We start from the raw sequence: 24,819 nt of genomic DNA on the forward strand, positions 1-24,819 counted from the left end.
CTTCGATAATGCGGTCAGCGCATTCACACACAAAGAAACAAAATGGCGGCTGGCTGATAAAATATCTTTTTCCTCGAAAGCCTTGCAGATTTTCAGGTACTTTCAAATTGTTGAGCTCTTTTATCTTAATATCTACGGCAATTACTGTGTTCCCCTGATCTAGATGCTCGTTAAAGGCAAATGAAAGGTCTCTCAGAAGCAAATCGTGCGTCTATAATCGCGCGTTTTCATGCCTCGCTTTCTTCGACTTGTTCCTTGCTGGAATTCACTTCCGAACGAAAGATATTTGAAAATCTCACTATAATAATAAGTTTTGAATGTAGAATAATTTGAATTCAGCGCGTTATCCCGCCTTTCTTGTGACGTCAAGTTTACTACTGATGGCCGAGTGCTTTGGGATCGGTTTTGCAGTTCAGTATGAAGAGCAAAGAGGCCGGGGTTCGACTCTTGCCAAAGGTTTTAATATATCTTAGTAATCTTTTTTCTCTCATTGTTTTTTCTCTTGGAGACGCATGTCTACTAATATGACACATGGCGGTTGGTAGTCTATTAATTTTGTACTTTTTGAAGGAAATTTACTAATGTTTCTTTAAAAGTTTTTTGACAATTGCACGGCTAAGCGTTTGCATTTTACTATTTTGTTATACTCAGCCTTTACATTACTTTCACTATCAGGTACTCACTATCATGCTAGCTATTAAGCGTCTGTTTTAACAAAACTTTTATTTTTTGAATAAAAATTAATGATTTTAAATCAATTAATCATCATTTCAAATTCCATTCATAACATCTTTTTGTGTGCAGAAGGTTCAATTTCTTGAGACTCCCGCCTAATGCGTGAGTGTTGACAACTATGAAGATGGAATTTTTGATGTAGACCAAACTTCAAAGGCCATGGAGCAGCCCTAACAGTGGGGCTTGGACCCCTCAGTCTAGAGAAAAGTATTAATTGAGTAATTGCTATGAAGTTTTTGTATTATTTTTATCTTTTGTTTTCCATGGCCGCTAGCCTACCTGAAGGCTTCAATATAGTTTTTCCGGCACAAAAACCCCGAAAACATAGAGTTCGCATAACCCGGCCACAATCTTGGATAATGCGAACTCCGTGTTTTCAGGGTTTTCAGGCTGGAAAAACTATCAAAGTCTACAGGGGGGGGGGGAATAGGGTTATGTAAATCCGCTGATCCGCTACATTTTCGGGGCAAATCCGTGGATCCGCAGATATTTTTAGATCCGCATGGTTTGACAGATAAACAATAGCATAGATTGAAATTCATTTGAAATCCGAAATTCGACCATCAAAGCAGTCAAAATCTAAATCTGCGCCCAAATTGTTAACATATCCATGATCCGCCGTATTTTCAAAATCTGCCAATCCGCTGAAATAATCATCAAAATCCTTAATCCATGAGCATTAAGGGGCTGAATCCGCCCATCCACGAACCTATCCACCCCCCCCCCTACAGGTAGGCTACATGGCTGCACTAGGCATAGCAAATCCTTAAACCTCAGTGTACCCATGTACCCATATGGTCTACCTGAATAGTGATCTGGCACTAGTAGATTAGCTCTGACCTTGACCCTGACCTTCAGTTCATTTGATTTTTTTTCACTTCAGTATGTCTTCCAATGACTCTGACCTTGACCCTGACCTTCAGTTCATTAGATTTTTTTCACTTCAGTATGTCTCCCAATGACTCTGACCTTGACCCTGACCTTCAGTTCATTTGATTTTTTTCACTTCAGTATGTCTTCCAATGACTCTGACCTTGACCCTGACCTTGACCCTGACCTTCAGTTCATTTGATTTTTTTTCACTTCAGTATGTCTTCCAATGACTCTGACCTTGACCCTGACCTTCAGTTCATTTGATTTTTTTCGCTTCAGTATGTCTTCCAATGACCTTGACCCTGACCTTCAGTTCATTTGATTTTTTTTTCACTTCAGTATGTCTTCCAATGACTCTGACCTTGACCCTGACCTTGACCCTGACCTTCAGTTCATTTGATTTTTTTTCACTTCAGTATGTCTTCCAATGACTCTGACCTTGACCCTGACCTTCAGTTCATTTGATTTTTTTCGCTTCAGTATGTCTTCCAATGACCTTGACCCTGACCTTCAGTTCATTTGATTTTTTTTTCACTTCAGTATGTCTTCCAATGACTCTGACCTTGACCCTGACCTTGACCCTGACCTTCAGTTCATTTGATTTTTTTTCACTTCAGTATGTCTTCCAATGACTCTGACCTTGACCCTGACCTTCAGTTCATTTGATTTTTTTCGCTTCAGTATGTCTTCCAATGACCTTGACCCTGACCTTCAGTTCATTTGATTTTTTTTTCACTTCAGTATGTCTTCCAATGACTCTGACCTTGACCCTGACCTTGACCCTGACCTTCAGTTCATTTGATTTTTTTTCACTTCAGTATGTCTTCCAATGACTCTGACCTTGACCCTGACCTTCAGTTCATTTGATTTTTTTCGCTTCAGTATGTCTTCCAATGACCTTGACCCTGACCTTCAGTTCATTTGATTTTTTTTTCACTTCAGTATGTCTTCCAATGACTCTGACCTTGACCCTGACCTTGACCCTGACCTTCAGTTCATTTGATTTTTTTTCACTTCAGTATGTCTTCCAATGACTCTGACCTTGACCCTGACCTTGATGTAGAGGAGCTGAAGAATGATCTGCAGGCGTCTGGCAAGGTCTCCTGCCCATCCGAGGGATGCAACGATGAGTTCATGTCCCTTTGGGGTCTCAAGTTCCATCTCAAGAAAGGATTTTGTAATAAATCAGGTGATGAGAATGCTTCTAGCCAAGGTTCCAATATGGCAAGTATTGAGGATGCAGAAAGTATTGCTATAAAAAATAGCAGAAAAAGAGAACAAAATCCGAGACAAGACAAAGACTCTGCTGACGTCACTATGGTGCAAAGAAGAAGTGGGAGAAAAATTACTCCAAGGAAAAAAATAGGTGAGAGAATTAATAAAGGCCATATTCAATATGAAAATGGAATGAGAATGGAGAATTAAGAGATGCAGAATTAAGAAAAAGACATGCAACAAAAATGGTTTACTAAAAATTAGCAAGAACCCTCACCCCTAAAAACAACAATAACATTTAAACGAAATATTCAAAATAAGTGTATGTCTTTTACACCATGTTTAACAGAATAAAGAGGAAAATATTGTGCAGTGTGGCTTTCTCTACAGCTGGAATGTGCTCTTTTTTACTCAACCCCTTACCAGATCTTGGCTACATGCCTTTAGTTTTTTTTTTAATCTTACTAACCATATCATTATTGCCACAAACAGAGATGGAAAACATAGAGCCCAAGAAAAAAAAGGAGAAGAAATCTCAAGAAGTTGAGCAAGACTCAGATGTTGACAGTGATGGTGACAGTGTCGCCAACGAAGATGACATAGGACCTGTTGAGATTGCTGCTGATGTTGTTGTTGAGACAAATACTGTTCCTGGACAAATTGTAGATGAAGTTTCAAATGATGGTGACAGTCTTTTAGCTGGTGAAGATAATAAAAGTGCCAAGAAAGCTCCTGGCAAAAAGAGACAAGCACAGAAGAAAACAGACAAAGCTGCAAAAAATCCTGCAAATAAGGAAGAAAATGTGTCAGAAGAAAATAAGTCAGAGAGGCAAATAATGGTATGTGTGTATTGTTTTATTGAATCCCTTCAAGATAATTTCCGACCTTATCTCCAGTTGAAATAATAAATGGTTTCTAAGATGTGAATAAAACAAATATTTTCTTTATACCATTAGGTGGCCAAGCTCAAGAAGCAAATTAAGACCTGCAAGTACGTTAAATGCCCCAAGTGTGGAAGGAAATACACCACAGCTTTAGGATGTGCTATCCACTTTGAGAAGTGTGGTCAGTTGTTTTCTTGTTCTTCTTGTTAGTAAGACCCCCTTCTTGTTTTGTTTGGCAGATTTTTAAAGCCTTAGACAATTTATATATTAAATATAGTCTGGGAGCCAGTGAAAAAAAAAACTATTACGTGGGCAAACAATTCCCAATCATAACATTTAAAGTTCCCTTTTCTTGTTCGTAGATTCTGATCAGCTTTGCAAACAAAACTTTATTCTGACTTTCAAATCCACAAAACTTATTGATTACAATAGAATTGCATATACTAGTTATCTCAAATACAAAAAGAGCATTTAACTTATATGCTCATTTTTACTGACAACGAAAAGCTATTCCTCTTTGACACATTCAAGTAATAAAGTAAACTAACTCGTGTTTTAATTTCATAATATTTTTTGTCTCCCTCTTTACAGTATACTTAAAAGTTAGTAAAAAAAAATCCCTGATGTTTGAAAATACAATAAAAAAGTTATTAAATGTAATGGCTGTCCGGCTACAGGGACTGTGATGGAGGCAAGAGAAAAGTTGAAGTGTGAGGAATGTGGAAAAGGGTACACCACGAAGGCAGGACTGAGGTACCACATGAATGCAGCCCATTCAGAACCTGTGGTGAGTAGAGTTAGGTGCTGTGACCACAGTTCTAGGGGGGGAGGGGAAGAAAGATCGCACATTAACCTGGCGCATTCAAAACCTGTGGTGAGTAGAGCTAGAGGTGCTGTGACCAGAGTTCTAGGGGGGAAGGGGAAGAAAGATCACACATTAACCTGGCGCATTCAGTTTTCTTGGGGGGGGGGGGGGGGCAGAAAGATGCCACATGAATGCAGCCCATTCAGAACCTTTGGTGAGTAGAGTTAGTTGGTGTGACCACAGTTCTGAGGGGGGGGGGGGGGGGGAATCACACATTAACCTGGTGCATTCAGAACATGTTGTGAGTAGATTTAGTTGGTGTGACCACAGATCTATGAGGGGAGGGGAAATATCATGCATTAAACTGGCTCATCCAGAACATGTCGTGAGTAGTTGGTGTGACCAAAGTTCTAGGAGAAGGTGGGGGGGGGGGGGGGGGATAAAGATCACACATTAACCTGGTGAATTCAGAACATGCTGTGAACCATAGTTGTTTGGGGAAGGGAGGGGTAAACTAAACAAAATGATTTAGTCCTACTGTTAACTTCCGAATATATTTTATACGAAGTTAACTATAAAAATACTAGTTTCTCTACATTTCGTGTCAGATGCACTTGCGCTTAAGAGGCACTTTTTGGTAATTTATCGCCATACGTCACATTCTAATTAAAATATTTTCATAAGTCATGCATAGATGATCATTTGAATCCATTAAATATGGCGGCTTGCCCGTCGTGTATCAGTTATCTATTTTATTCCCTTAAAACTGCGCTTCACATCGCTTACAACTTGGTTGTCTTTTTCACAACTCGAGTTCTGTCACCAAGCGATCAGCCAGATGGTTTATCCGAGGTCTTAGACCCAATAACACACCGTAAACGCATTCGAAGATACGATGGCTCGTTCGCAAAAGGTCGACACGATGGCTTCTATTTATTTGGTGGACACTCTACTTGTGCAAACGCGGTTTTCGTATCTTCAAAAGTAGCACTGGATTCAGTAGTTGTTCTCAAAGCTCTGGAATACCTAGCTTCGACTTATCCACTGTTAAGGGTGAAAGCAGAGTGGGAGACTACTAAGGATGGACTACCAGCCAGATATCTCACCGAAATAGATGGCTTTAGTTTCAGAGAAATCAATTTTTCCGAGCACGATGCACATGCTAGCGATTGGAAAGGTCTGTTCGAGGAGGACCTAAATGCAGGGTTTGACTTATCGGGAGGAAGGCCATTATGGAGGGTCACAAGGTTATTGGAGCAATTCACACCTGCCGATAAACTTTACAGCAATACTTTTATTATGACTTTCCATCACTCTATATTCGATGGATCGTCGATGATGAAGTTTCTCGGTGAGTTCCAGGAAAAGCTGCATCAATTTCATCGCGGGGTCCCCATGTCCTCGCCTCTGTCGTCGCCTATGTCACCGCCTTTACTTGAATTACTGAAGCAGCATATTGAGCTACCCTGGTATGGTGCCTTGTGGTACCAAATCAAACATGTACTGCGCAAGGGACGGGAGCCCCCTCGTAATGTGTTCCTAGCGAAGTACCCACCACCAGTTTTGAATAACGAGGAAGACTTCAAGACTAAAACGATTCCTGGGATATTGAGCGACAAACTGACTTCGTCCCTTGTGCAGAAATGCAAACTGAACGGGAGCACCGTTGGTGGCGCTCTGTCTGCGGCTGTTGCCATAGCAACAGGGCAGTTAATCCAGGACTCCATCTCACATTGCGCCCCTGGGGAGTTCGTTATTGGTTTACCGGTAAATATTCGAGGTGCCTGCAACTTGACACAGGAAGACCAAGAATTCGGGCTTTTCATTAGTGTGATATTCATTCCTTGTAAACTTCCCTTTGTAGGCAACATTTCCGATATCTTTTGGAGCGTTGCAGCGGAAATGACTTCACGAGTTAAGCAGAAACTAAAACAAGAAAAGCAATTTGAATTTCTGAAAAAGCTAAAGTATACCCCACGGGATGTGGCGCAGGACATTACCAGTGCTTCAGCCGACATAAGAAATGCAGGCAGGTTTCCGAATATTTTTGAAGTGTCCAACAGAGGTAGATTCTCATATCCATGTGTTCAAGATTACCATGTTACTGGTTGTCATAATGCTGTGGCACAGCATTTGATTGGTCCAGTGATGACATTGACGGCGATGTCAATCAACGGCAGGTTGCACTGGACATTTGTGTACTCTTCTCGTACCATGAGGGATGCACTTGCGCGGGAATTCGCGCGCTCTGTCGGTGAGATACTGAAAGACATTACGTCTTGCTAAACTGCAAGGCGTATTGCTGTACCGACCTAGCTGTCATGAAATGGACTCAGTGGAGCCCAGGCTCGTACCCAGGATTTTTCTTAGGGGGGGAGGGGGGGGGGCTAAATACGAAAAAGTGGACCTAATTTTTTCTAGGTGGGAGGTGAGTGTTCTGATAAAATGTTTGCCACCCCCAATAGAAAAAAGGCCTTTTTTTCAATTTTTATGCCACTATCGGATTTGGCTACAAAAAGTTTGACTTTGACAGATTGATCTAGAACTGTTTTTTTTTTCTAATTCGCTTATGCTTTATAGTTTTGTCTACAAATAGCACGTTTATTGCTAACCGGAAGTGGACTCTAAGCCGTTAAGGGGGGTTGTACGGGACTGGAGCGGCTGTTTTGCTTTGCTGTGAAAGCTGATGCGCGCTACCGTGTTTTTTAGGTAGCAAACCGATAAGAATGCTAGGAATGTACTAGATTTCTACAATTTCTAGTTTGCTTGACAGTATTAGAAGTGGGCCTAACAGTAGAACCTTGATTTACGAAGTGCCAAGACACTGAGGAAATCTGTTCGTTATACCGGGGTTCTGTTGCAAGCGCTTTATTGTGATTTTGGCGGGCCAACGAAAGGGCATTGTTTGTTATACCGAGAACTTCGTTATAAAGAGGTTCGTTGAATCGAGGGTTTCACTGTATCTGATGTATCTGATATCCCTTCTTCTGGCCTACCAGCGTTGAATACAAATGTTTCGCTGAGTATCAGAATAGACAGAAATCTCCTAGTTATGAAAATCGCGTTACCTGTGATTTTCGCATACTTAATGGAAATTTCCTGGTGGCAACCATTTATCTTAATCTCTCCCAGGAGCGAGGCTGTTAGTCTCCGGTCGGAGTCACACAGCGATCCCCGCCCGTAGGGGCTGCTCAGATTTGAACTGCATTCCTTTCCCATTGTCTGTACATCAAGATGATGTCAAACGGCTAATCCAATCAAATGCCTCTCCATTGTACAATTGAGCCAATAAAAATTCCATTGAACTGTCATTTTGTTTTAGCGCGAAATCATACTCAGCTGAGAAAACCTCAGCTGAGAATTCGACAAATTCAAAACAGATGAGCGACAGAGTTCCCAAATAATGGATAGCAATGAATATTACTCCAAAGAAGATCCAAAACATCGACAACCATTGTTTTATTTATTGTAAAGAGATAGTAGGGAAAAACAAAATATATATATTCGGGAAATCGTCCCTCAACCTGGGCGAAACAATCCAACTGTGTCTCGAAGTTGACTTTGAATGTTTGGAGAATCTAAAGGACTTGTTTGTTTGTAAACCATGCTATCGTACTTGGCAAAGCTTCAAAGAGCAAGATATAATCTACAGTCTGTACAAAAAGAAATCAAAATTGCATCCAAAAGAGCGCTGCAGGCGATGGGAGAACACCAAAAGCTTCGAAAGTGTTGCAATTTCCCGTCGCATCGCCATGTACTACTTACCCTGCTAGCAGAGGCCCTTTCTCTTGTTTTCTCTCTATTTATGTGTTGTTTCTAGTGTTCGCGGTCTGTCACGTAGTTTATAACGACAACGCGAAAACCCAAAGACGCGAATCGGCAAGTAAACTGCTAAGCGAGAGATACACAGGAGAAAGCTCTGCTAGCAGGTATGTACTACTTGCGCTTCTTTCTCCAATGATGACTTCCAGAATGATTTAGGTTGCTGGACCCAACAAGACTTGAAAGGTTCCAGTCCCTCAAAAGGGTTTCTTTCGCCCAATTTACCCGAATCTTGTCAACAAGTGCAACAGTTTGGTCTTGTATTTCGAGCATTCCCGCATCTCACAGTGATTACTAGCAATAAACAATCAAGTGTCGGTTCTCACGCTTTTTCTTTGAATGATAATACACGGATCGTGATTGGTTTGCTTGCCATGGCGCGAACGGTTCTCGAAAAATGTTACCAAAAATTTGATTGGCTAAGAGCGGGAAAGGAATGTAGTTCGAATCTGAGCAGCCCCTACGGGCGGGGAGCGCTGTGCGACTCCGACCGCTGGGGGCTGCGAAGGAGACTACGAAGCTGTGGACTGTATGACACATTTCAGTACGTGCACTTCCGTGCTGAAGGCAGGTCATTTATTGTTCGCCTTACAGAAATAAGGCTCTTGGCTTATTTTTTTGGAGCTGCTATAAAAACGATTTTTTTTATTTAATCTCGATTCTGCTGCTATCCATATCGGCCGTGACCTTCGATGTATTTTGCTGTACTTTATGTATTTTGCTGAAAGCGTTTATTATTATTTTTATCATTATTTTTCATATAATTACAACTTAAAGAAAAATGCTTTTTTCATGTTCCAAGGATTATGTACTGTTTAATAAACTAATAATTTCTTATATGTTTTACGTTTTAATTTTTACGTTAAGGCCGGTTTTTTTATTTTTGTCGCGTCTGTCGCGGCGACTTGACTATATTTGGCTATTTTTGCACCTTTAGTTCTCTTAATCTCCACAATAATGCATGCATTGCATATGAATTCCATCTTTTAGCCTTATACTAGCTACATATGATTCTACAAAGTTAAATACGCACCGACAGATGCAACAAAAAATACATCAAACAAAAAATTGCATAAAAAATCGAAGGCTTAAAAGCTTCTATTGGCGCAGGTCATAAGGGAAATCGTCTCGTTTTATAGCTTTTTTTTGTGAGCCCGCAGTACGTAGAGCGAAAATGGGAAGTTATGGACCCGAAAATTCGAAGCTTCATTAGTCCCCTTACGGCTCAGCCAAAAGAAAGAATAAAGATAATAATAATAATAATAATAATAATAATAATAATAATAATAATAATTATTATTATTATTATTATTATTATTATTATTATTATTATTATTATTATTATTATTATTATTATTATTATTATTATTATTATTATTATACAGGGTTCTGTAAATTTTAATTTGTTACGGAGCACGTCGTACTGTGGTGTAATACCCGCTAACCAATCAGAAAATGCGTAGCACTAGCTGTATAATACAATTGCTGATGGGACCTCTTCAGTGGGTAAAGGTTATGACGTCACCGGAAGCCATCCTCGTTCCAGAGCCCACACTGCCTCATGGTTATTTTTTTAGCACAGTACACACAAATACAGTAAACAATTTGTGTTCATGAAAAAATGTGACTATTTCACATGTTTGACGCTTTCTAATAAACTTAGGAAGAGGTTGCAGAGGCAGATGAAACAAACAAAGATACTGCCAGAGAGGAAATGAATGAAACAACTGGGCGACGACAAAGGAAGTCAGCTTCCCGGTAAGAAATCTATAAATAATGACTCTGAAATAGGTATGTACCAAATGTATCCCCCTCCCTCCCTCCCTCCCTTCATTCATTTATCCATTCCTTTATTTTAAGGGCGATGGCCAAGGTGAAGGCTATAGCAGAGAAGACCGTTTTACAAGTGTCCTCAAAAGGCAAGGGTCGGGAAAGTTACCTTGACAAGTTCATCAAACAGCTAAGACCTGACATTATGACGCCGGAGCTACGAATAATGTTCCGTACTGAGCTTTCTGAGACAAGAAAAGCCACCTGTCCAAATAAGGTAAGAGAGCATATGACAGCAGAATGCTAGAGCTACGACTAACGTTCCTTAGTTTTCTGAGTACTATAAGTCCAAATAAGGTGGGATGACTCTGTACAAGAGACCATTTGGCTTGTCAGAGATTAGCATATAACGGAATTGTCATCGATGAAGTCTGCCCCTAGAATAAAAACTTGTCTTTGTGTCTTTGACATTTTTTTGGGTAGCATAAAACTTTTTGTTATGGTGGTCCCTCCCACCTTCACCTGGCAGCTGAGTACCCCTACCCCCCCCCCCCCCCCCCTTAGAGCAAGCCTCCCCAAACACTTGTTCTTATTGTTGATGTTGACTGACCGACCTGACTACTATTTTACACATCTTTTTCTTTTCCTGATCTAGGACTGCGGCAAATCTTTCAATACCTATGATGGCATCAGATACCACTTGGCTAACTGTGGATATGATTCACTTGCCTATGTGTGTATACTATGCCAGCATGACTCTGCTTCACTGACGAACGCCCGGAGGCACATATCATCAGTTCACACAGACGTGGTATGTTAAAAGGCCACTATGCTTACTGTTATGTTGACTATGATTGCTATGCCACTGGAACTTTGCTTGCTATGCCACTGTCTCAATTCAGCTATTTACCTTCGTCATGTTACTGTCTTATCAAGTCTACTCAATCAATGTCACTAAATCTACTGTTTCAGTGTGGTTTCTACCCTGGTTCCAGAGCCTTGAATGTCTCCCTATTTAGTGGCCAGTGAGCTTTGGGGCCACTAAATAATAGTTTGAGGTTCTGTAACCAGGGTATGTGCTTGCATTTCCAGTATTTTATTATACTTGCGATGTCACTATGCTTACTATGTAACTCTGCTTCTTATGTCATTATGCCTACTATGTCACCTTGCACTATGCTTGCTGTGCCACTATGCTTAATATGCCACTATGTTTACTATGCTACTCTGATTACTATGTCAATATGCCAACTATGACACCCTTATGCACTATGCTTACAATGTCACTATGTTTTCTATGTCACTACGCTTGCTACGTCACTATGCTTTCTATGCCACTATGTCCCCCTTATGCACTATGCTTACTATGTCACTATAACCACTATGCCACTACCCTAAATGATCTAATAAATGGCCGGGGTCGTTAATTAAAATTTCGCTGGTGCGGGGAGGGGGGGGGGGGGGGCGTGCAATAAATAGGAGGCATTTATTAGAGGTTGGGTTCTCAGTCAGGATCAAGTTAAATTATAGCTTGCGTGGCAAGATTTTCTTGACATTGAGCAAGCCTCGACCAGTAGAAGCCAAGCTTAGATTAAGGATACCGGAATTCCTGTGTCGTTTGTTTTTAAACAAGGAGGAAGGGTAGGGGGCGTTTAATAGAGAGGGGCACTCAATATCAACTTGGAAGCTGAGGGGGCGTTTATTAGATCATTTACAGTATGCGTACTAAGTCTATTTTTATAATGCTTACTACGTCACCATGTTACTATCTTACTATTTTTTACGCTATGCTCACTATGTCACTAAGCTTACTACGTCACTATGTTACTATGTTACTAGTTTTTTACGCTATGCTTACTATGTCACTATGCTTACTACGTCACTATGTTACTATCTTACTATTTTTTGACGCTATGCTTACTACGTATCTACGCTTACTACGTCACTATGTTACTATCTTACTATTTTTATTTTGCTATGCTTACTATGTCACTATGCTTATTACGTCACTATGATACTATCTCACTATTTTTATATCGCTATGCTTACTATGTCACTATGTTACTATCTCACTATTTTTTCTTCGCTATGCTTACTATGTCACTATGCTTACTACGTCACTATGTTACTATCTTACTCTTTTTATTTCGCTATGCTTACTATGTCACTATGTTACTATCTTACTATTTTTATTTCGCTATGCTTACTATGTCACTATGCTTACTACGTCACTATGTTACTATCTCACTATTTTTATTTCGCTATGCTTACTATGTCACCATGCTTACTACGTCTCTATGTTACTATGTTACTATTTTTATTTCGCTATGCTTACTATGTCACTATGCTTACTACGTCATTATGTTACTATCTTACTATTTTTATTTCGCTATGCTTACTATGTCACTATGTTACTATCTCACTATTTTTATTTCGCTATGCTTACTATGTCACTATGCTTACTACGTCATTATGTTACTATCTCACTATTTTTTTTCGCTATGCTTACTATGTCACTATGCTTACTACGTCATTATGTTACTATCTTACTATTTTAATTTCGCTATGCTTATTATGTCACTATGCTTACTACGTCACTATGTTACTATCTCACTATTTTTTTTATCGATATGCTTATTATGCCACCACGCTAGTTTTTTCACCACCCTTTTTGCTCTATGTCCAGGAGGAGGATCACATGACAAGTGTGCTGAAGGAGAAGCTAGGCAAACAGCTGGACATAAGCAACGATGATGACGATGCGCGGGACCATGACTTTGTGGTCCAGGAAGAGGAGCTGGTTGAGGTCATCGAGGAGGACGAGGAGGAGGAGTCCAACATGGAAGATGTCGTGGAGGAAGAATGGGAGAGCGAGGTTGAGGAAGAGACGCATGTCTGGAGTGATCACTTCCAGGTGGGAAGCTGTTATCAATGTAATGAAGCACTATCAGTAGTTGGTTTCGGGGGGGGGGGGGGGGGGGGGGGGTTCTTCAGTGTTAAAGCGATAGGGGTGCCCGTCGGGAAATTCGAAAAATACCCCTAAAAAAATACCTGCACGACCAAAACTTGCTCCCTTAAAAAATACATCAGAAGCACTAAAAAAATACCATCTCTAAGAGAAAAGTCTATTTTTTCTCGGATACCCACCTAAAAAAATACCTGAGGCCCTATTTGGCCCCTAAAAAATACGACGAGCATCCCTATCAGGTTGAAGCAATATTTTTCATATTATTGCAATTATCATCACTATTGTAATATGTATCCTTATTGCAACTTTCCATATTTGCTTTCTGACTTCCGTCATTCAAGCTAACAGTATAACATTTGGTACTTTTTTTATTGTTCTGTTTCTTGCTGAGAGGTCGCGTGAGGCGGCTTAGCTCGTGGAACTCCTCGGCGGTAGTTCGAAGAATAAATGAAACCAAAATAATAAAGTCATCACTCACAACATCTTCATAGTATTCTATCAATCTTTTTTTTGGCAATTGAACCAAACATAGAAAACTTTTGATATACGAACGCCATGATGCAGTTTGTTAAGTTCATAGATACTAAAAATCGCAATACGATAACTGTATATCTTCTGTTGGTGATAACAACTAACCAAACGCGTATTTGACCCTGACTAGTAAAACCGTGAACAATGGGAATATGCAACAAAAAGTCTGTTTTAACCAATCCTCAGAATAGCAATAATCCACTAGGAATGTGCCTTAACGCCTAAGTTTCAGCGCCTGGATTGTTTTATAATATATGTATTTTACTAATGCGTGTATTTGATTTTCAGAAATTCGTCAAAAGAGGGAAAAGAGGAACACCCCGTAGCAGGGTGGGCACGCCCCGTAGCAGGGTGGGCACACCCGGGGGTCGATTCCTGTTATCCTCCAGAATTGCACATTGCTACATCAAACAAACCAGCCAATGGTGGGTACCACTATGACTCATTGTGTGATTCCAGGGATCTGTATATTACCCTTGTTTATAGTTTTTGGTTATGTGTTATTGGCACAGGCGGGATAAGTTTTTGACATGGGAGGAGGTCCTTATGCAGTTCGTGCCAACACTTGCAAACTGGATGCGGACAAATCCAAGGTAAGCGTTAAAACAAACGAACGAACGAACGAACGAACGAAAGAACGAACGAACGAACGAACGAACGAACGAACGAACGAACGAACGAACGAACGAACGAACGAACAAACAAACAAACTAAGCGTCTGGTCATATAATTATATCAAATAATCCGAAATAATCATCATCATCAAAATCATTATCATTGTCATGCTAATCAACATGATCATCAACTAGTTATTACTAATTACGAATCCATATTACACGAAAAATTAACAACAGCAACCACTCGTTTGTATAAAAACAAGATTATTTGATATGCAGTTTCATTTTTTTCACTAGCGAGATCCCAGAATACTCCCCAGAGGCGACGGCATCTCTTTCCTTTCACATCGAGCGAGCCGGGAAGAAGCAAGTCTCAACCGAGCATCAGCTTGCCCCACTCACAGGGCTCTCTCTAGAAGAAAGTAAGAGAAGATTTGCGCTTTCTTTCGCAATAACATTAAAATCATCCTGGAATTGCCCTCTTTTAGGTGGTGAATTCGGTGACCGGACATTTTATGTCGGGGGCCCTGTGTGGGCAATGAGCTGGTGTCCAGTCCCCGGTGAGTGTTCAGTTCCTATAAAGAGTTGTATTGTAAAATATTCTTATTTATTAATTCATTATTATATTATTTTTTATCTGGCATTGCCATTTTTTTATGCCATACTTATAAAAGCCCAATTTCTAACAGATAATTGCAATAAAAACGCAAAAATTATATGACTGTATTATAGATACAGAATTATTTGACTCACAAAGGATTTTTTTTATTGTACAGATAAATGTAATACCGCTGACCAGTACCTGTTAATCGCAGCGCACAGGTCACATGACAAGGTGAATTTCTCACGGTTTTCATCGTATCAAAATGAATATCCACACAGTATCACTGTTGTTGCCATCATCAATTTTACGAGCATTCTTCTCAAATTCCTATTCTATATTGAAACCATCATTATCATCACGAATATCTACTATCAAATCCGTCGTATCGCGACGCCGCATTTTCAAAACATCGATTTGTTTTTTTTTCTTTTGGGATTTTCTGTTCCGCCAGTCAAATCATTCTAAGCCAATCAGATTCTTGCCATCTCTCGCCTAGTGCAGTTGCCTGGCTTTCTGTCGCGACACTGTCTGGTTTTCGTCCAGAGGATAGCCAGGGACGTTCACAAAGCGAGACTCTGATTAGCTCAGAATGGTTTTACTGACGGAACAGAAAACCAAAACAAATCGCGTTTTGAAAACGCGGGTCGTGATACAACGGATTCGACAGTAAGCTCAAAGGATCGAATTAACACGTTTGTCATTCCCGCTTTTCGAGCTCAAGCGCTGTGATCGGTCCGCGTTCAATCACCCCCATGGGAGGGGCTCCGACCCGTGCCTCGAGTACCTGTCAATCATTTTTATGAACAGTCAGCATGGGTTCGATGAAACGGGATCGATCGAAAGTCCATATAGGGTATTCATTGTTTCTTGGAAATCATGAGCAAATGTATAACCATTATTCATATCATGCGACATGGAGCTCACTCGAGAAAAATACACCATAGAATCATGATCGATCACATTGGTATTTCAAAAAGAACAGCAAAAAAGTTATCGATGTGCTCAAGGAAAACGAAAAATATTTAGGTTTTGAGTTTGAATTATCGAGCAGAAATGACAAATAATTAGGAGCAATTTAAGCGCGGGACGATTCACGCCTACTTCTCCTGGTGAATATCAATCCCTCGAGTCATGTGCTACTACAGGCTCACTTGCAATGGAGAGGCTTTTTAACTGTGTTGTACTTTTGTTAAGGATCATAAGTTGAACGAACTTTATCGAGAGAAAGGATTGCTTCAACTGTGGAATATGGGCAAACTCGACTGCAAAGATGCAATGTAAGAAGGGTTCTACTTTTCTATATAAGAGTAAGTAGGGGTCTGACTCTTTGCGTACGCATCAGATCTAAGATACATCCAAATCAGCCTTTACCAGCTACTGCCTAACCCTGTCGCAGGTCTACCTTATGTAAATGATAACCTTCTTTCCTTATCTTTTTTATTCCTTGTAAATCTTAGATAATCAAAGCAAATAACACTTTAAAGCTGGACAAACAGCCACTTTCACATTCCTTTCTGTTTTCTTCTGTTTCGCAAGGACTGACATAGTGTAATTTAGATCAATGCTTGCTCTTCTATAGTCAAAGACTACAATGTTTTTTTCGCGCCGTGCATTGTAACGATGTTATCGATGCTTAGATTCTCATCACCAACATATTTGGGTGATCATTATTAAAGTGGACTGAATGTTCATATTAATCATTTGGTTTTCTCTTTCGACAGATCGGGAAATGACCCTCATCTTTCTCTTAGCATCACCCATGGCTACGGTCATATCAATCATTTGATTTTCTCTTTCGACAGATCGGGAAATGACCCTCATCTTTCTCTTAGCATCACCCATGGCTACGGTCCTATTTGGCAGGCGTCATGGTGCCCTGTAGGGGCGTGGCAACCTCCCGATACTGTCACAGAAAAGAAGGGTGTGCTTCCTCGACTTGGGCTGCTTGCATTGGCGTGTGGAGACGGCGTCGTCAAAATAATCAGGTACCGTTTAAGAAGAAGAAATTACACCACTATTTTACACTTCCCAACAATATCGAGTCACTTCAAGAACCATGGCTAACCAAGCAAGCAACTGATATATTGCAAGCCAAATATCGCAAATAATTTCAAATAAACCGTTTTATTCTCAAACCAAAGGAGTGGCTGCTCGATGTTGTTTGTTTTAAAATGTTTGCTGCTATATCTTCGAATAGTAGTTAATATGACTAAGCGAAACCAAACGATGAGAAAAGTGAATCGATTTTCGCTTACTCGAACTGTTATTCAATGGGTAGCCATATGCCCTTTTAACAACAAAGAAAAGGATAATTTAAGAATCTTCCGAACCTCTTACTCTATTAAAAATGCTGCTTTATGAAGATTGTTAGATATCACCTAAATGTAGCGTTGTCTATATTCTAAGCTATTCTTTGTTTTTTTTCAGTGTACCTCACCCCGATATTCTGCATTCTCAAATCAACGCGGAAAGTGTCAACGGTGATAAGACGGGGACACTAGAACGTTTAAATGGTATGTGGCACAGAGTAAGCTATAAGAGCATGCCTTAAGGCCCGGAAATTGATGGGCGGTGGGAGGATCGTCGATAACGACCTCATTGTTCAAAAGCGCTATACACATCGGACGCATCGTTGCCGACGGAGAGAGCTTCTTTTGTAACGCCTCCGTTTCTGTTTCAGTTTTTGTCACTAAAGGTACAATTTTAAAATTAAAGGATAAAAGTAATGATTCTACAGAGAGTGACTAGGAGTCCCGTAGGAAACCACAAGGCTTAAACGAGACGGACCTCCTGAAGGCTGCATAAAGTTGTTTATTCACTTGCTTTTTTTAGCCTGCTTGCAGTCGGTACTCGGTCGTTATCATCGCGGAAAACCGTCTCCGTCGGGCGCCATCTTGTAATTTGAGCCGCGCGGTTCCTGGGGGCGAGTGCAAGCGCCCGATCACCGCCTGCAAGCAGACTATTGTATATTTTGTACTCCAAGAGGGCGTCTCACGACTTATTGTAAAGCTTATTACGTCATTATTAGTTTGATTTTAGTATAATTTTTTCTGTCGGCCCTCAATAAGTGAGAAATCATCTAATGAGTTTACCTTTTTCTGATTGGCTCTTTTACAGTGTTCATGAACGCGCGGTCTAGTGCAGAACTAGTCCCAGCCCCTCTCGGCACAACGTATAACGGCACGCGCGGTCAGGCCTTTTGCGTGGACTGGAGCCAAGGTCCAAGGCATGGAAGAGTAGCCGCTGGATTCTACGATGGTAAAGTCACGTGTTTTCCTTGTTACATCATCGATGCCATGTTCACGTGACAAGAGCTTTACAAAAGTAACGTGGCTTATTGTTATTTTTTTTACGCAGAGGAAAGTTTCGGTGTTATTTTGTTTGCCCCGAATAAAGCTTTCCGGTGTTATTTTATTTACGCCGAAGAAAGCCCGGTATTATTTTGCTTTTGCTGAGAATAGCTTCATTGTCATTTTATTTACATTGTCATTTCATCTACGCCGACGAAAGCTTTAGTGTTATTTTATTTATGGGTGTTATCTTATTTTTATCGAGGAAAACTTCCGAGTATTTTTTTATTTAAGCAGAGGAAAACTTCCGAGTATTTTTTTATTTACGCCGAGGAAAGCTTCGGGGTTGGCAGAGCGACGCTCTATAGAGAGATTGTGCTGTTATATTGATTGTGCTGTTATATTGATTGTGCTGTTATATTGATTGTGCTGTTATATTGATTGTGCTGTTATATTGATTGTGCTGTTATATTGATTGTGCTGTTATATTAATTGTGCTGTTATATTGATTGTGCTGTTATATTGATTGTGCTGTTATATTGATTGTGCTGTTATATTAATTGTGCTGTTATATTGATTGTGCTGTTATATTGATTGTGCTGTTATATTAATTGTGCTGTTATATTGATTGTGCTGTTATATTAATTGTGCTGTTATATTGATTGTGCTGTTATATTGATTGTGCTGTTATATTGATTGTGCTGTTATATTGATTGTGCTGTTATATTGATTGTGCTGTTATATTGATTGTGCTGTTATATTGATTGTGCTGTTATATTGATTGTGCTGTTATATTGATTGTGCTGTTATATTGATTGTGCTGTTATATTGATTGTGCTGTTATATTGATTGTGCTGTTATATTGATTGTGCTGTTATATTGATTGTGCTGTTATATTGATTGTGCTGTTATATTGATTGTGCTGTTATATTGATTGTGCTGTTATATTGATTGTGCTGTTATATTGATTGTGCTGTTATATTGATTGTGCTGTTATATTGATTGTGCTGTTATATTGATTGTGCTGTTTTATTGATTGTGCTGTTATATTGATTGTGCTGTTATATTGATTGTGCTGTTATATAGATTGTGCTGTTATATAGATTGTGCTGTTATATTGATTGTGCTGTTATATTGATTGTGCTGTTATATTGATTGTGCTGTTATATTGATTGTGCTGTTATATTGATTGTGCTGTTATATTGATTGTGCTGTTATATTGATTGTGCTGTTATATTGATTGTGCTGTTATATTGATTGTGCTGTTATATTGATTGTGCTGTTATATTGATTGTGCTGTTTTATTGATTGTGCTGTTTTATTGATTGTGCTGTTTTATTGATTGTGCTGTTATATTGATTGTGCTGTTATATTGATTGTGCTGTTATATTGATTGTGCTGTTATATTGATTGTGCTGTTATATTGATTGTGCTGTTATATTGATTGTGCTGTTATATTGATTGTGCTGTTATATTGATTGTGCTGTTATATTGATTGTGCTGTTATATTGATTGAATGTGCGTGTCACCAAGGCAATCCTTATTTCAATGCCCAGTACCGACGTAAGTAGTTGATTTTCGCTCGTAGTATATTTACATATTTACTATTTTGTAGGTACAATCTGCCTGTGGAATCTCGAGACCGAGTCGCCTCTTTTAAGAGACTCGGGCGAAGATGGCCTCTCCGTGCGTAAGTCACCATCTAGTTCCGCATCTAGTTAACGCATGGATTTTAGAGTTCTGCGTGGCCATTACTATAATGGTCGAAACGCCATTGATTAATAATTCGAAAATTATTGATCGACTAGGGAATATTGCTTCCGTGCGTCCCATAATTGAGAGAGAGTAAAATTAGGCCCTCGGCGTTTTTTAGATCATTTACAGTAGTACTTTTCCCATCCCGTATCGTTATAGGTATCGATTATACCATTGTTGTCCCAAGTTTCAAAGTGCGTCTAAGGCTACTTGTGACTTAAGGTAAAACCTATTTTCTTCCTATTCCCAGGCCTCTCTCCTTACATATACATCAACGCGCATGCGTATGCAGTGCGCCACGTGGCCTGGTGCGAGACCGACTCGTCATACTTGGTCTCAGGTAAACAACAGTTCCCACATGGGAGAGGCCGTGCTCTTCAACATCTTGCCATTGGCAAATAATATTCTTGGAATTTAAATGGCTCCCCCTTTAGGGCCCCCAAAAAGGCCATAGGGCGCTAAAACGAGAAAATTAAGACTTCTTTTTGGGAATTTTAATTGGATAAAGAACCATAGTAGTTAGTTGCACTTTCTCTTCTGTTATTTTTTATCCCTGGAATACAAGGTATGCGATTAAAACTCGAAATAACCTTCCAAAAATCAAAATTCATTGACTAAATATAATCGAAAATATCTCGCAAGGATGACAGTGGCGGCTGACAGAACCACTTTATTATTGTATTTGCTTCAGGTGGCTGTGTGGATAAACTTATAAAAGTGTGGAATTTGCAAGATGTTAGGTTTCCTGTTCACTCATCTAGAAAAGGTAAGGTTTCTTTTTTTTCATAGTGCTGAATTTTCCAACAAGGAATTTGCCTCGAATACGATAGAATGTGATACACATTGTTTACCCTGTATCAAAACCCATAGAATGACTGGCTTCCTCCCCCTTTTTTCTCTCCCTCCTTCAGGTCAACTTCTCGAGCTTACCTGGCCTTCTAATTCGCCGGGCTTTATCTTCTCTGAAGACAAGATCAACAGCAACAAACCTGGATTGCGATTGGCCACCTTAAGCACCCAGGGTCTTACCAGCTTTTGTATAGACAGCGGCTCCGCGATATGGGTACGTGTCACGTGACTAATGGCCATGTCACACCAACCAATAGGAACGTGGATGGTATTCTATCGTGGAATGTCGATCCACATCTGCTCATTGGCCGCCATCTTTGATTTGAGGGTGCGGGTGGTCCCGCGGGTGAGCGGGATACCATTCCCTCTTTATTTGTTACAATCTCCGCTGACCCGGGGTTTATTTTAGCTGTTTCCGTTATTGCGCGTGAGTAGTACTCCCTCGCCTTACAATGATTCAATGCTTTTCGAGATTCAGAACACGTAACGCATGCATCTAAGTCACTCGCACGAAATCTCTCAACGTTAAAGTTTCATTTTGCACATCAATCGATTTTGTTTTGAAAACTGTCGTTATTTTTACCTCGCTCTTTCATTTCCTTATAAGGACTTTAAATACCATATATGAGATCTGTTTCAATCCCTTGCCCCTTATTATAGGCCTAGAACTGCGATAGTCAGAAGTTTACACTTAAACTTGTAGGGATTAATGATTACTAGGATTTTGCAAGTCGCCATTTTGAAGAACTAGCTTAGACTGGCCAAGACGTTCTAGGTTTCCCGCGCGCTCGCCCCAGGCCCATTGATTGACATGTTGTATTTTTATGTTAGGGTTTCTCTGTGAGCCCATGGATGCAGCTAGATGTGTCTGTTACCGCAGCTGGAGAGGTTCGACTCAAGAAACGCAATACCCGCAATGGGCCTTTTGTAAGTATTGCAAACGCCCACTGGATGAAACTAAAATGCTTAGTATTTTTAAAATATATTGATATCGGGAGACAGAATCAAATGCGCTTCACATGTGACTGACTTTACTCATCAGTGTGTAGATACAGAATGCTCTGCGCAGTTTACAGTCATGAGTGTTGGTTAGTGTGTAAGCATTGTCATTGAAGATGGCACCACGGGCCAGCGTCCCTCTATACAAGGGACGTTTACAACGACGGCGGCGACGGCATCAAGAACCCCCGCCTGGTTTTTGCAAACTATTTTCAAAATTAAAACAGTATTTTTAAAATATATTGATATCGGGAGACAGAATCTAATGCGCTTCACGTGTGACTGACTTTACTCATCAGTGTGTAGATACAGACTGCTCTGCGCAGTTTACAATCATGAGTGTTGGTTAGTGTGTAAGCATTGTCATTGAAGATGGCACCACGGGCCAGCGTCCCCCTATACAAGGGACGTTTACAACGACGGCGGCGACGGCATCAAGAACCCCCGCCTGGTTTTTGCAAACTATTTTCATGTAATTGCAGCCTCTTTATCATTGTTCAAACCTTGAAAACGTAGCGTATCATTGTACATGATATTAAATATAAGCCTCTTCAAAATGTAGACGTTCAATGAAAGCATATTTAAAAAAATTTATGTATTTTATTCGCTCCTTTAGACAGTGTACAGCATAGATATCGAAGAGAAAGCCTCCGCCGATGGGCCAGCCAATCAAAATTCGACAAAGGAAAACCAAAATGGTGGAACTGCGGCGAAGGCATCTCAAGCAAATAAAACCAAAACAAAGGGTACCCAAGCAACCACACAGGTATCCCAAAGAAGTAAAATCAAGGCACATGCATCCCAAAGTAATCAGAGTGCAGCGCCGTCTCCCTGTGGTGTTACAGACGAGAGTACGCGGATAGCGACATATGCTGAAGCCTTGAAAAGCTACCGACTTGTGTTCAAAGACGAGAACGCGGTACGCGGTACTTTTTACACCTTGGTCCCCTATAACGCCGTGAAAATCTCACCCCCTCCACTGACACACACATTAAAGACAGAAGAATATTGATGATGATAAACAGGATGTCTATTATTATCTTTTGTATGGTATTGGAATACATGTACCTTACACAACGTCATCGTTTCTTCCTCCCGTTCTTCTAAAAATCACCGTGGCATTTAAAAATCACCATGGCATTTAAAAATCACCATGGCATTTAAAAATCACCGTGGCATTTAAAAATCACCGTGGCATTTAAAAATCACCGTGGCATTTAAAAATCACCGTGGCATTTCAAAATCACCGTGGCATTTCAAAATCACCGTGGCATTTAAAAATCACCATGGCATTTCAAAATCACCGTGGCATTTCAAAATCACCATGGCATTTCAAAATCACCGTGGCATTTAAAAATCACCGTGGCATTTAAAAATCACCGTGGCATCCAGCTCCTTTAAAGAAGGACAGTCTTGCCGCCTTTATACGCTCCCGTACAATACCGACTCACTCAAAAAATCCATTTCCATCGGCTAATTCAAGCAAGTAACTGAATTTTTTTGAAAGTATACCGTTGTATTTTCTAATGTAATCAGTAGCAAAGGGGCGGCTGATAGAAATTCTTTGTTTTTGTTTGAATACTAGTTTGAATTAAAGTTATGTTCTATTCAACAGTTCCAGTTCGCAGATGAGTACCGCTGTGAGAGGAGTGCGCCGAGAGATCCTCAATTTGGAAAAATCAATTTAGAGGCGATTCACAAGGTAAGCCATGTAGCCTGGCCTGCTTTTTGAGGCAAACGATTCACAAGGTGAGCCATGTAGCCTGGCCTGCTTTTTGAGGCAAACGAAACAGCGCCAGATTCACATGGTAAGCCATCCTTTTCCCATATGATACCTATGACCTCGCACCCGCCTCAGTAATTCCTGGCTACGCGCTTGTGTCCGTCTCTTGGACAGAGTCCCACGGTTTTGCAAACGGGATCGTTTACCAGTGAGGATCCTATAGGGTGCCGTCCTGTGAAAACAGCGCCAAACGTATTGGCATAAACAGCAAGTATTGCTGGCCAAACATGCTGGCGCTATAGCACGCCATGTCGCGAGGTTCTATTGTTGTTTACCATTTCCCGTAGTCTTGTGTTTTGACGAGCGTAGCAGTGGCTGCAATGCTGGCTTTAACAGCCTCTGTCAGCCGCCATTTTGTCATCCTAGTAAAGTACCGAGAGTAAAAAAAGTATCCATTTCCATCGGCTGATTTGGGGAAGCCAATGCGATATTTTCGATTGAATTTGGTAAATAAAGTATTAAACTTTGTTTTAGATGGTTATTTCGAGATTTGAGCTCATTTTGGGCCTTCCAATGTTAAATGAAAACAATAACAAAGGTGTGCCTGACAAAGGGCCTTTTTCCACGGGGCTTCAACGTCTTTTTGGTTTGTATTTTCAGGTGCGATGGAACCCTAACAAGCAAGCGGCCACGTGGTTGGCAACAGGTGGCGCGGCGGGACTGGTTCGAGTACACCTTGTCAAACGCTTATAGCCAAGTATCCAAGCAAGTCCCAGGCCCTCTATGATCTAAAACACGTAGGGAAGCATGGGTACCAGAGGTCGGTCGCGCCAAGGTTTCTAATAGTATGTCACGGTGGTGAGGGACCAATCAGTGATTATTGCTCTTTATGCGAAGGAGGAATATTCAGACGAAACTCAAGAATATTCTTTTACACATTATACGCCTGGTTCGATGTCGTGAATTCGAGCACAGCCAATATGCGAGTCGAGCAAAACCAGAACAAGTGAAAGTGATGCGGCGATTGTTGTCCCCAACCTCTGTCATTCGGGGAAGTATCACTTTCTCCAAAAATCGACCTGTAATATGTTATTTTGCTAATTTTATACCAAGTTCGTGCTTTTAATGATGAAGAACTATTCGGTCTCAACATTATTAATAAAAAGCTTTATTACAATTTTGTACAGTGATATTTAATATGTGAAATAAATATTTATAATTTCATATACCTTTCTATATTGTTGCGTCTTTTGCTTCCACCAAATCCATTGCTTTTAAACCACCCTTACCATGACTGTCAATCCTAGCGAGTAATGGAAATGAAGTGGTAATGAACTCAGTTTAGTGCTAGACTCTCTGACTGGGTTTCCTGTGGTTTG

The 24,819-nt window shown here is 40.3% G+C and overlaps 2 protein-coding genes across 2 annotated transcripts; both read left to right on the plus strand.

The window, feature by feature from the left end:
- Window positions 1-24,664, plus strand: LOC5503229 (general transcription factor 3C polypeptide 2). The gene is made up of 26 exons (XM_048734347.1): window positions 1-96; window positions 2,628-2,974; window positions 3,316-3,662; window positions 3,780-3,888; window positions 4,385-4,494; window positions 9,998-10,092; window positions 10,195-10,381; window positions 10,760-10,915; window positions 12,791-13,018; window positions 13,892-14,028; window positions 14,116-14,196; window positions 14,518-14,642; window positions 14,709-14,780; window positions 14,997-15,055; window positions 16,019-16,101; window positions 16,627-16,809; window positions 17,252-17,337; window positions 17,942-18,082; window positions 19,730-19,804; window positions 20,120-20,209; window positions 20,561-20,635; window positions 20,781-20,932; window positions 21,550-21,645; window positions 22,334-22,636; window positions 23,333-23,419; window positions 24,101-24,664. Exons 2-26 carry the CDS (start codon window positions 2,629-2,631, stop codon window positions 24,191-24,193), a joined length of 3,516 nt encoding a protein of 1,171 aa, XP_048590304.1. The 5' UTR covers window positions 1-96; window position 2,628; the 3' UTR covers window positions 24,194-24,664.
- LOC116610902 lies at window positions 4,975-7,823 on the plus strand. Its single transcript, XM_048734348.1, has one exon. The coding sequence runs from the start codon at window positions 5,230-5,232 to the stop codon at window positions 6,796-6,798; it is 1,569 nt and encodes a 522-aa protein (XP_048590305.1). The 5' UTR covers window positions 4,975-5,229; the 3' UTR covers window positions 6,799-7,823.
- Window positions 24,665-24,819: the final 155 nt, after the last annotated feature.

Source organism: Nematostella vectensis, chromosome 11 (genome assembly GCF_932526225.1).
Source record: "Nematostella vectensis chromosome 11, jaNemVect1.1, whole genome shotgun sequence".
NCBI lineage: Eukaryota > Metazoa > Cnidaria > Anthozoa > Actiniaria > Edwardsiidae > Nematostella > Nematostella vectensis.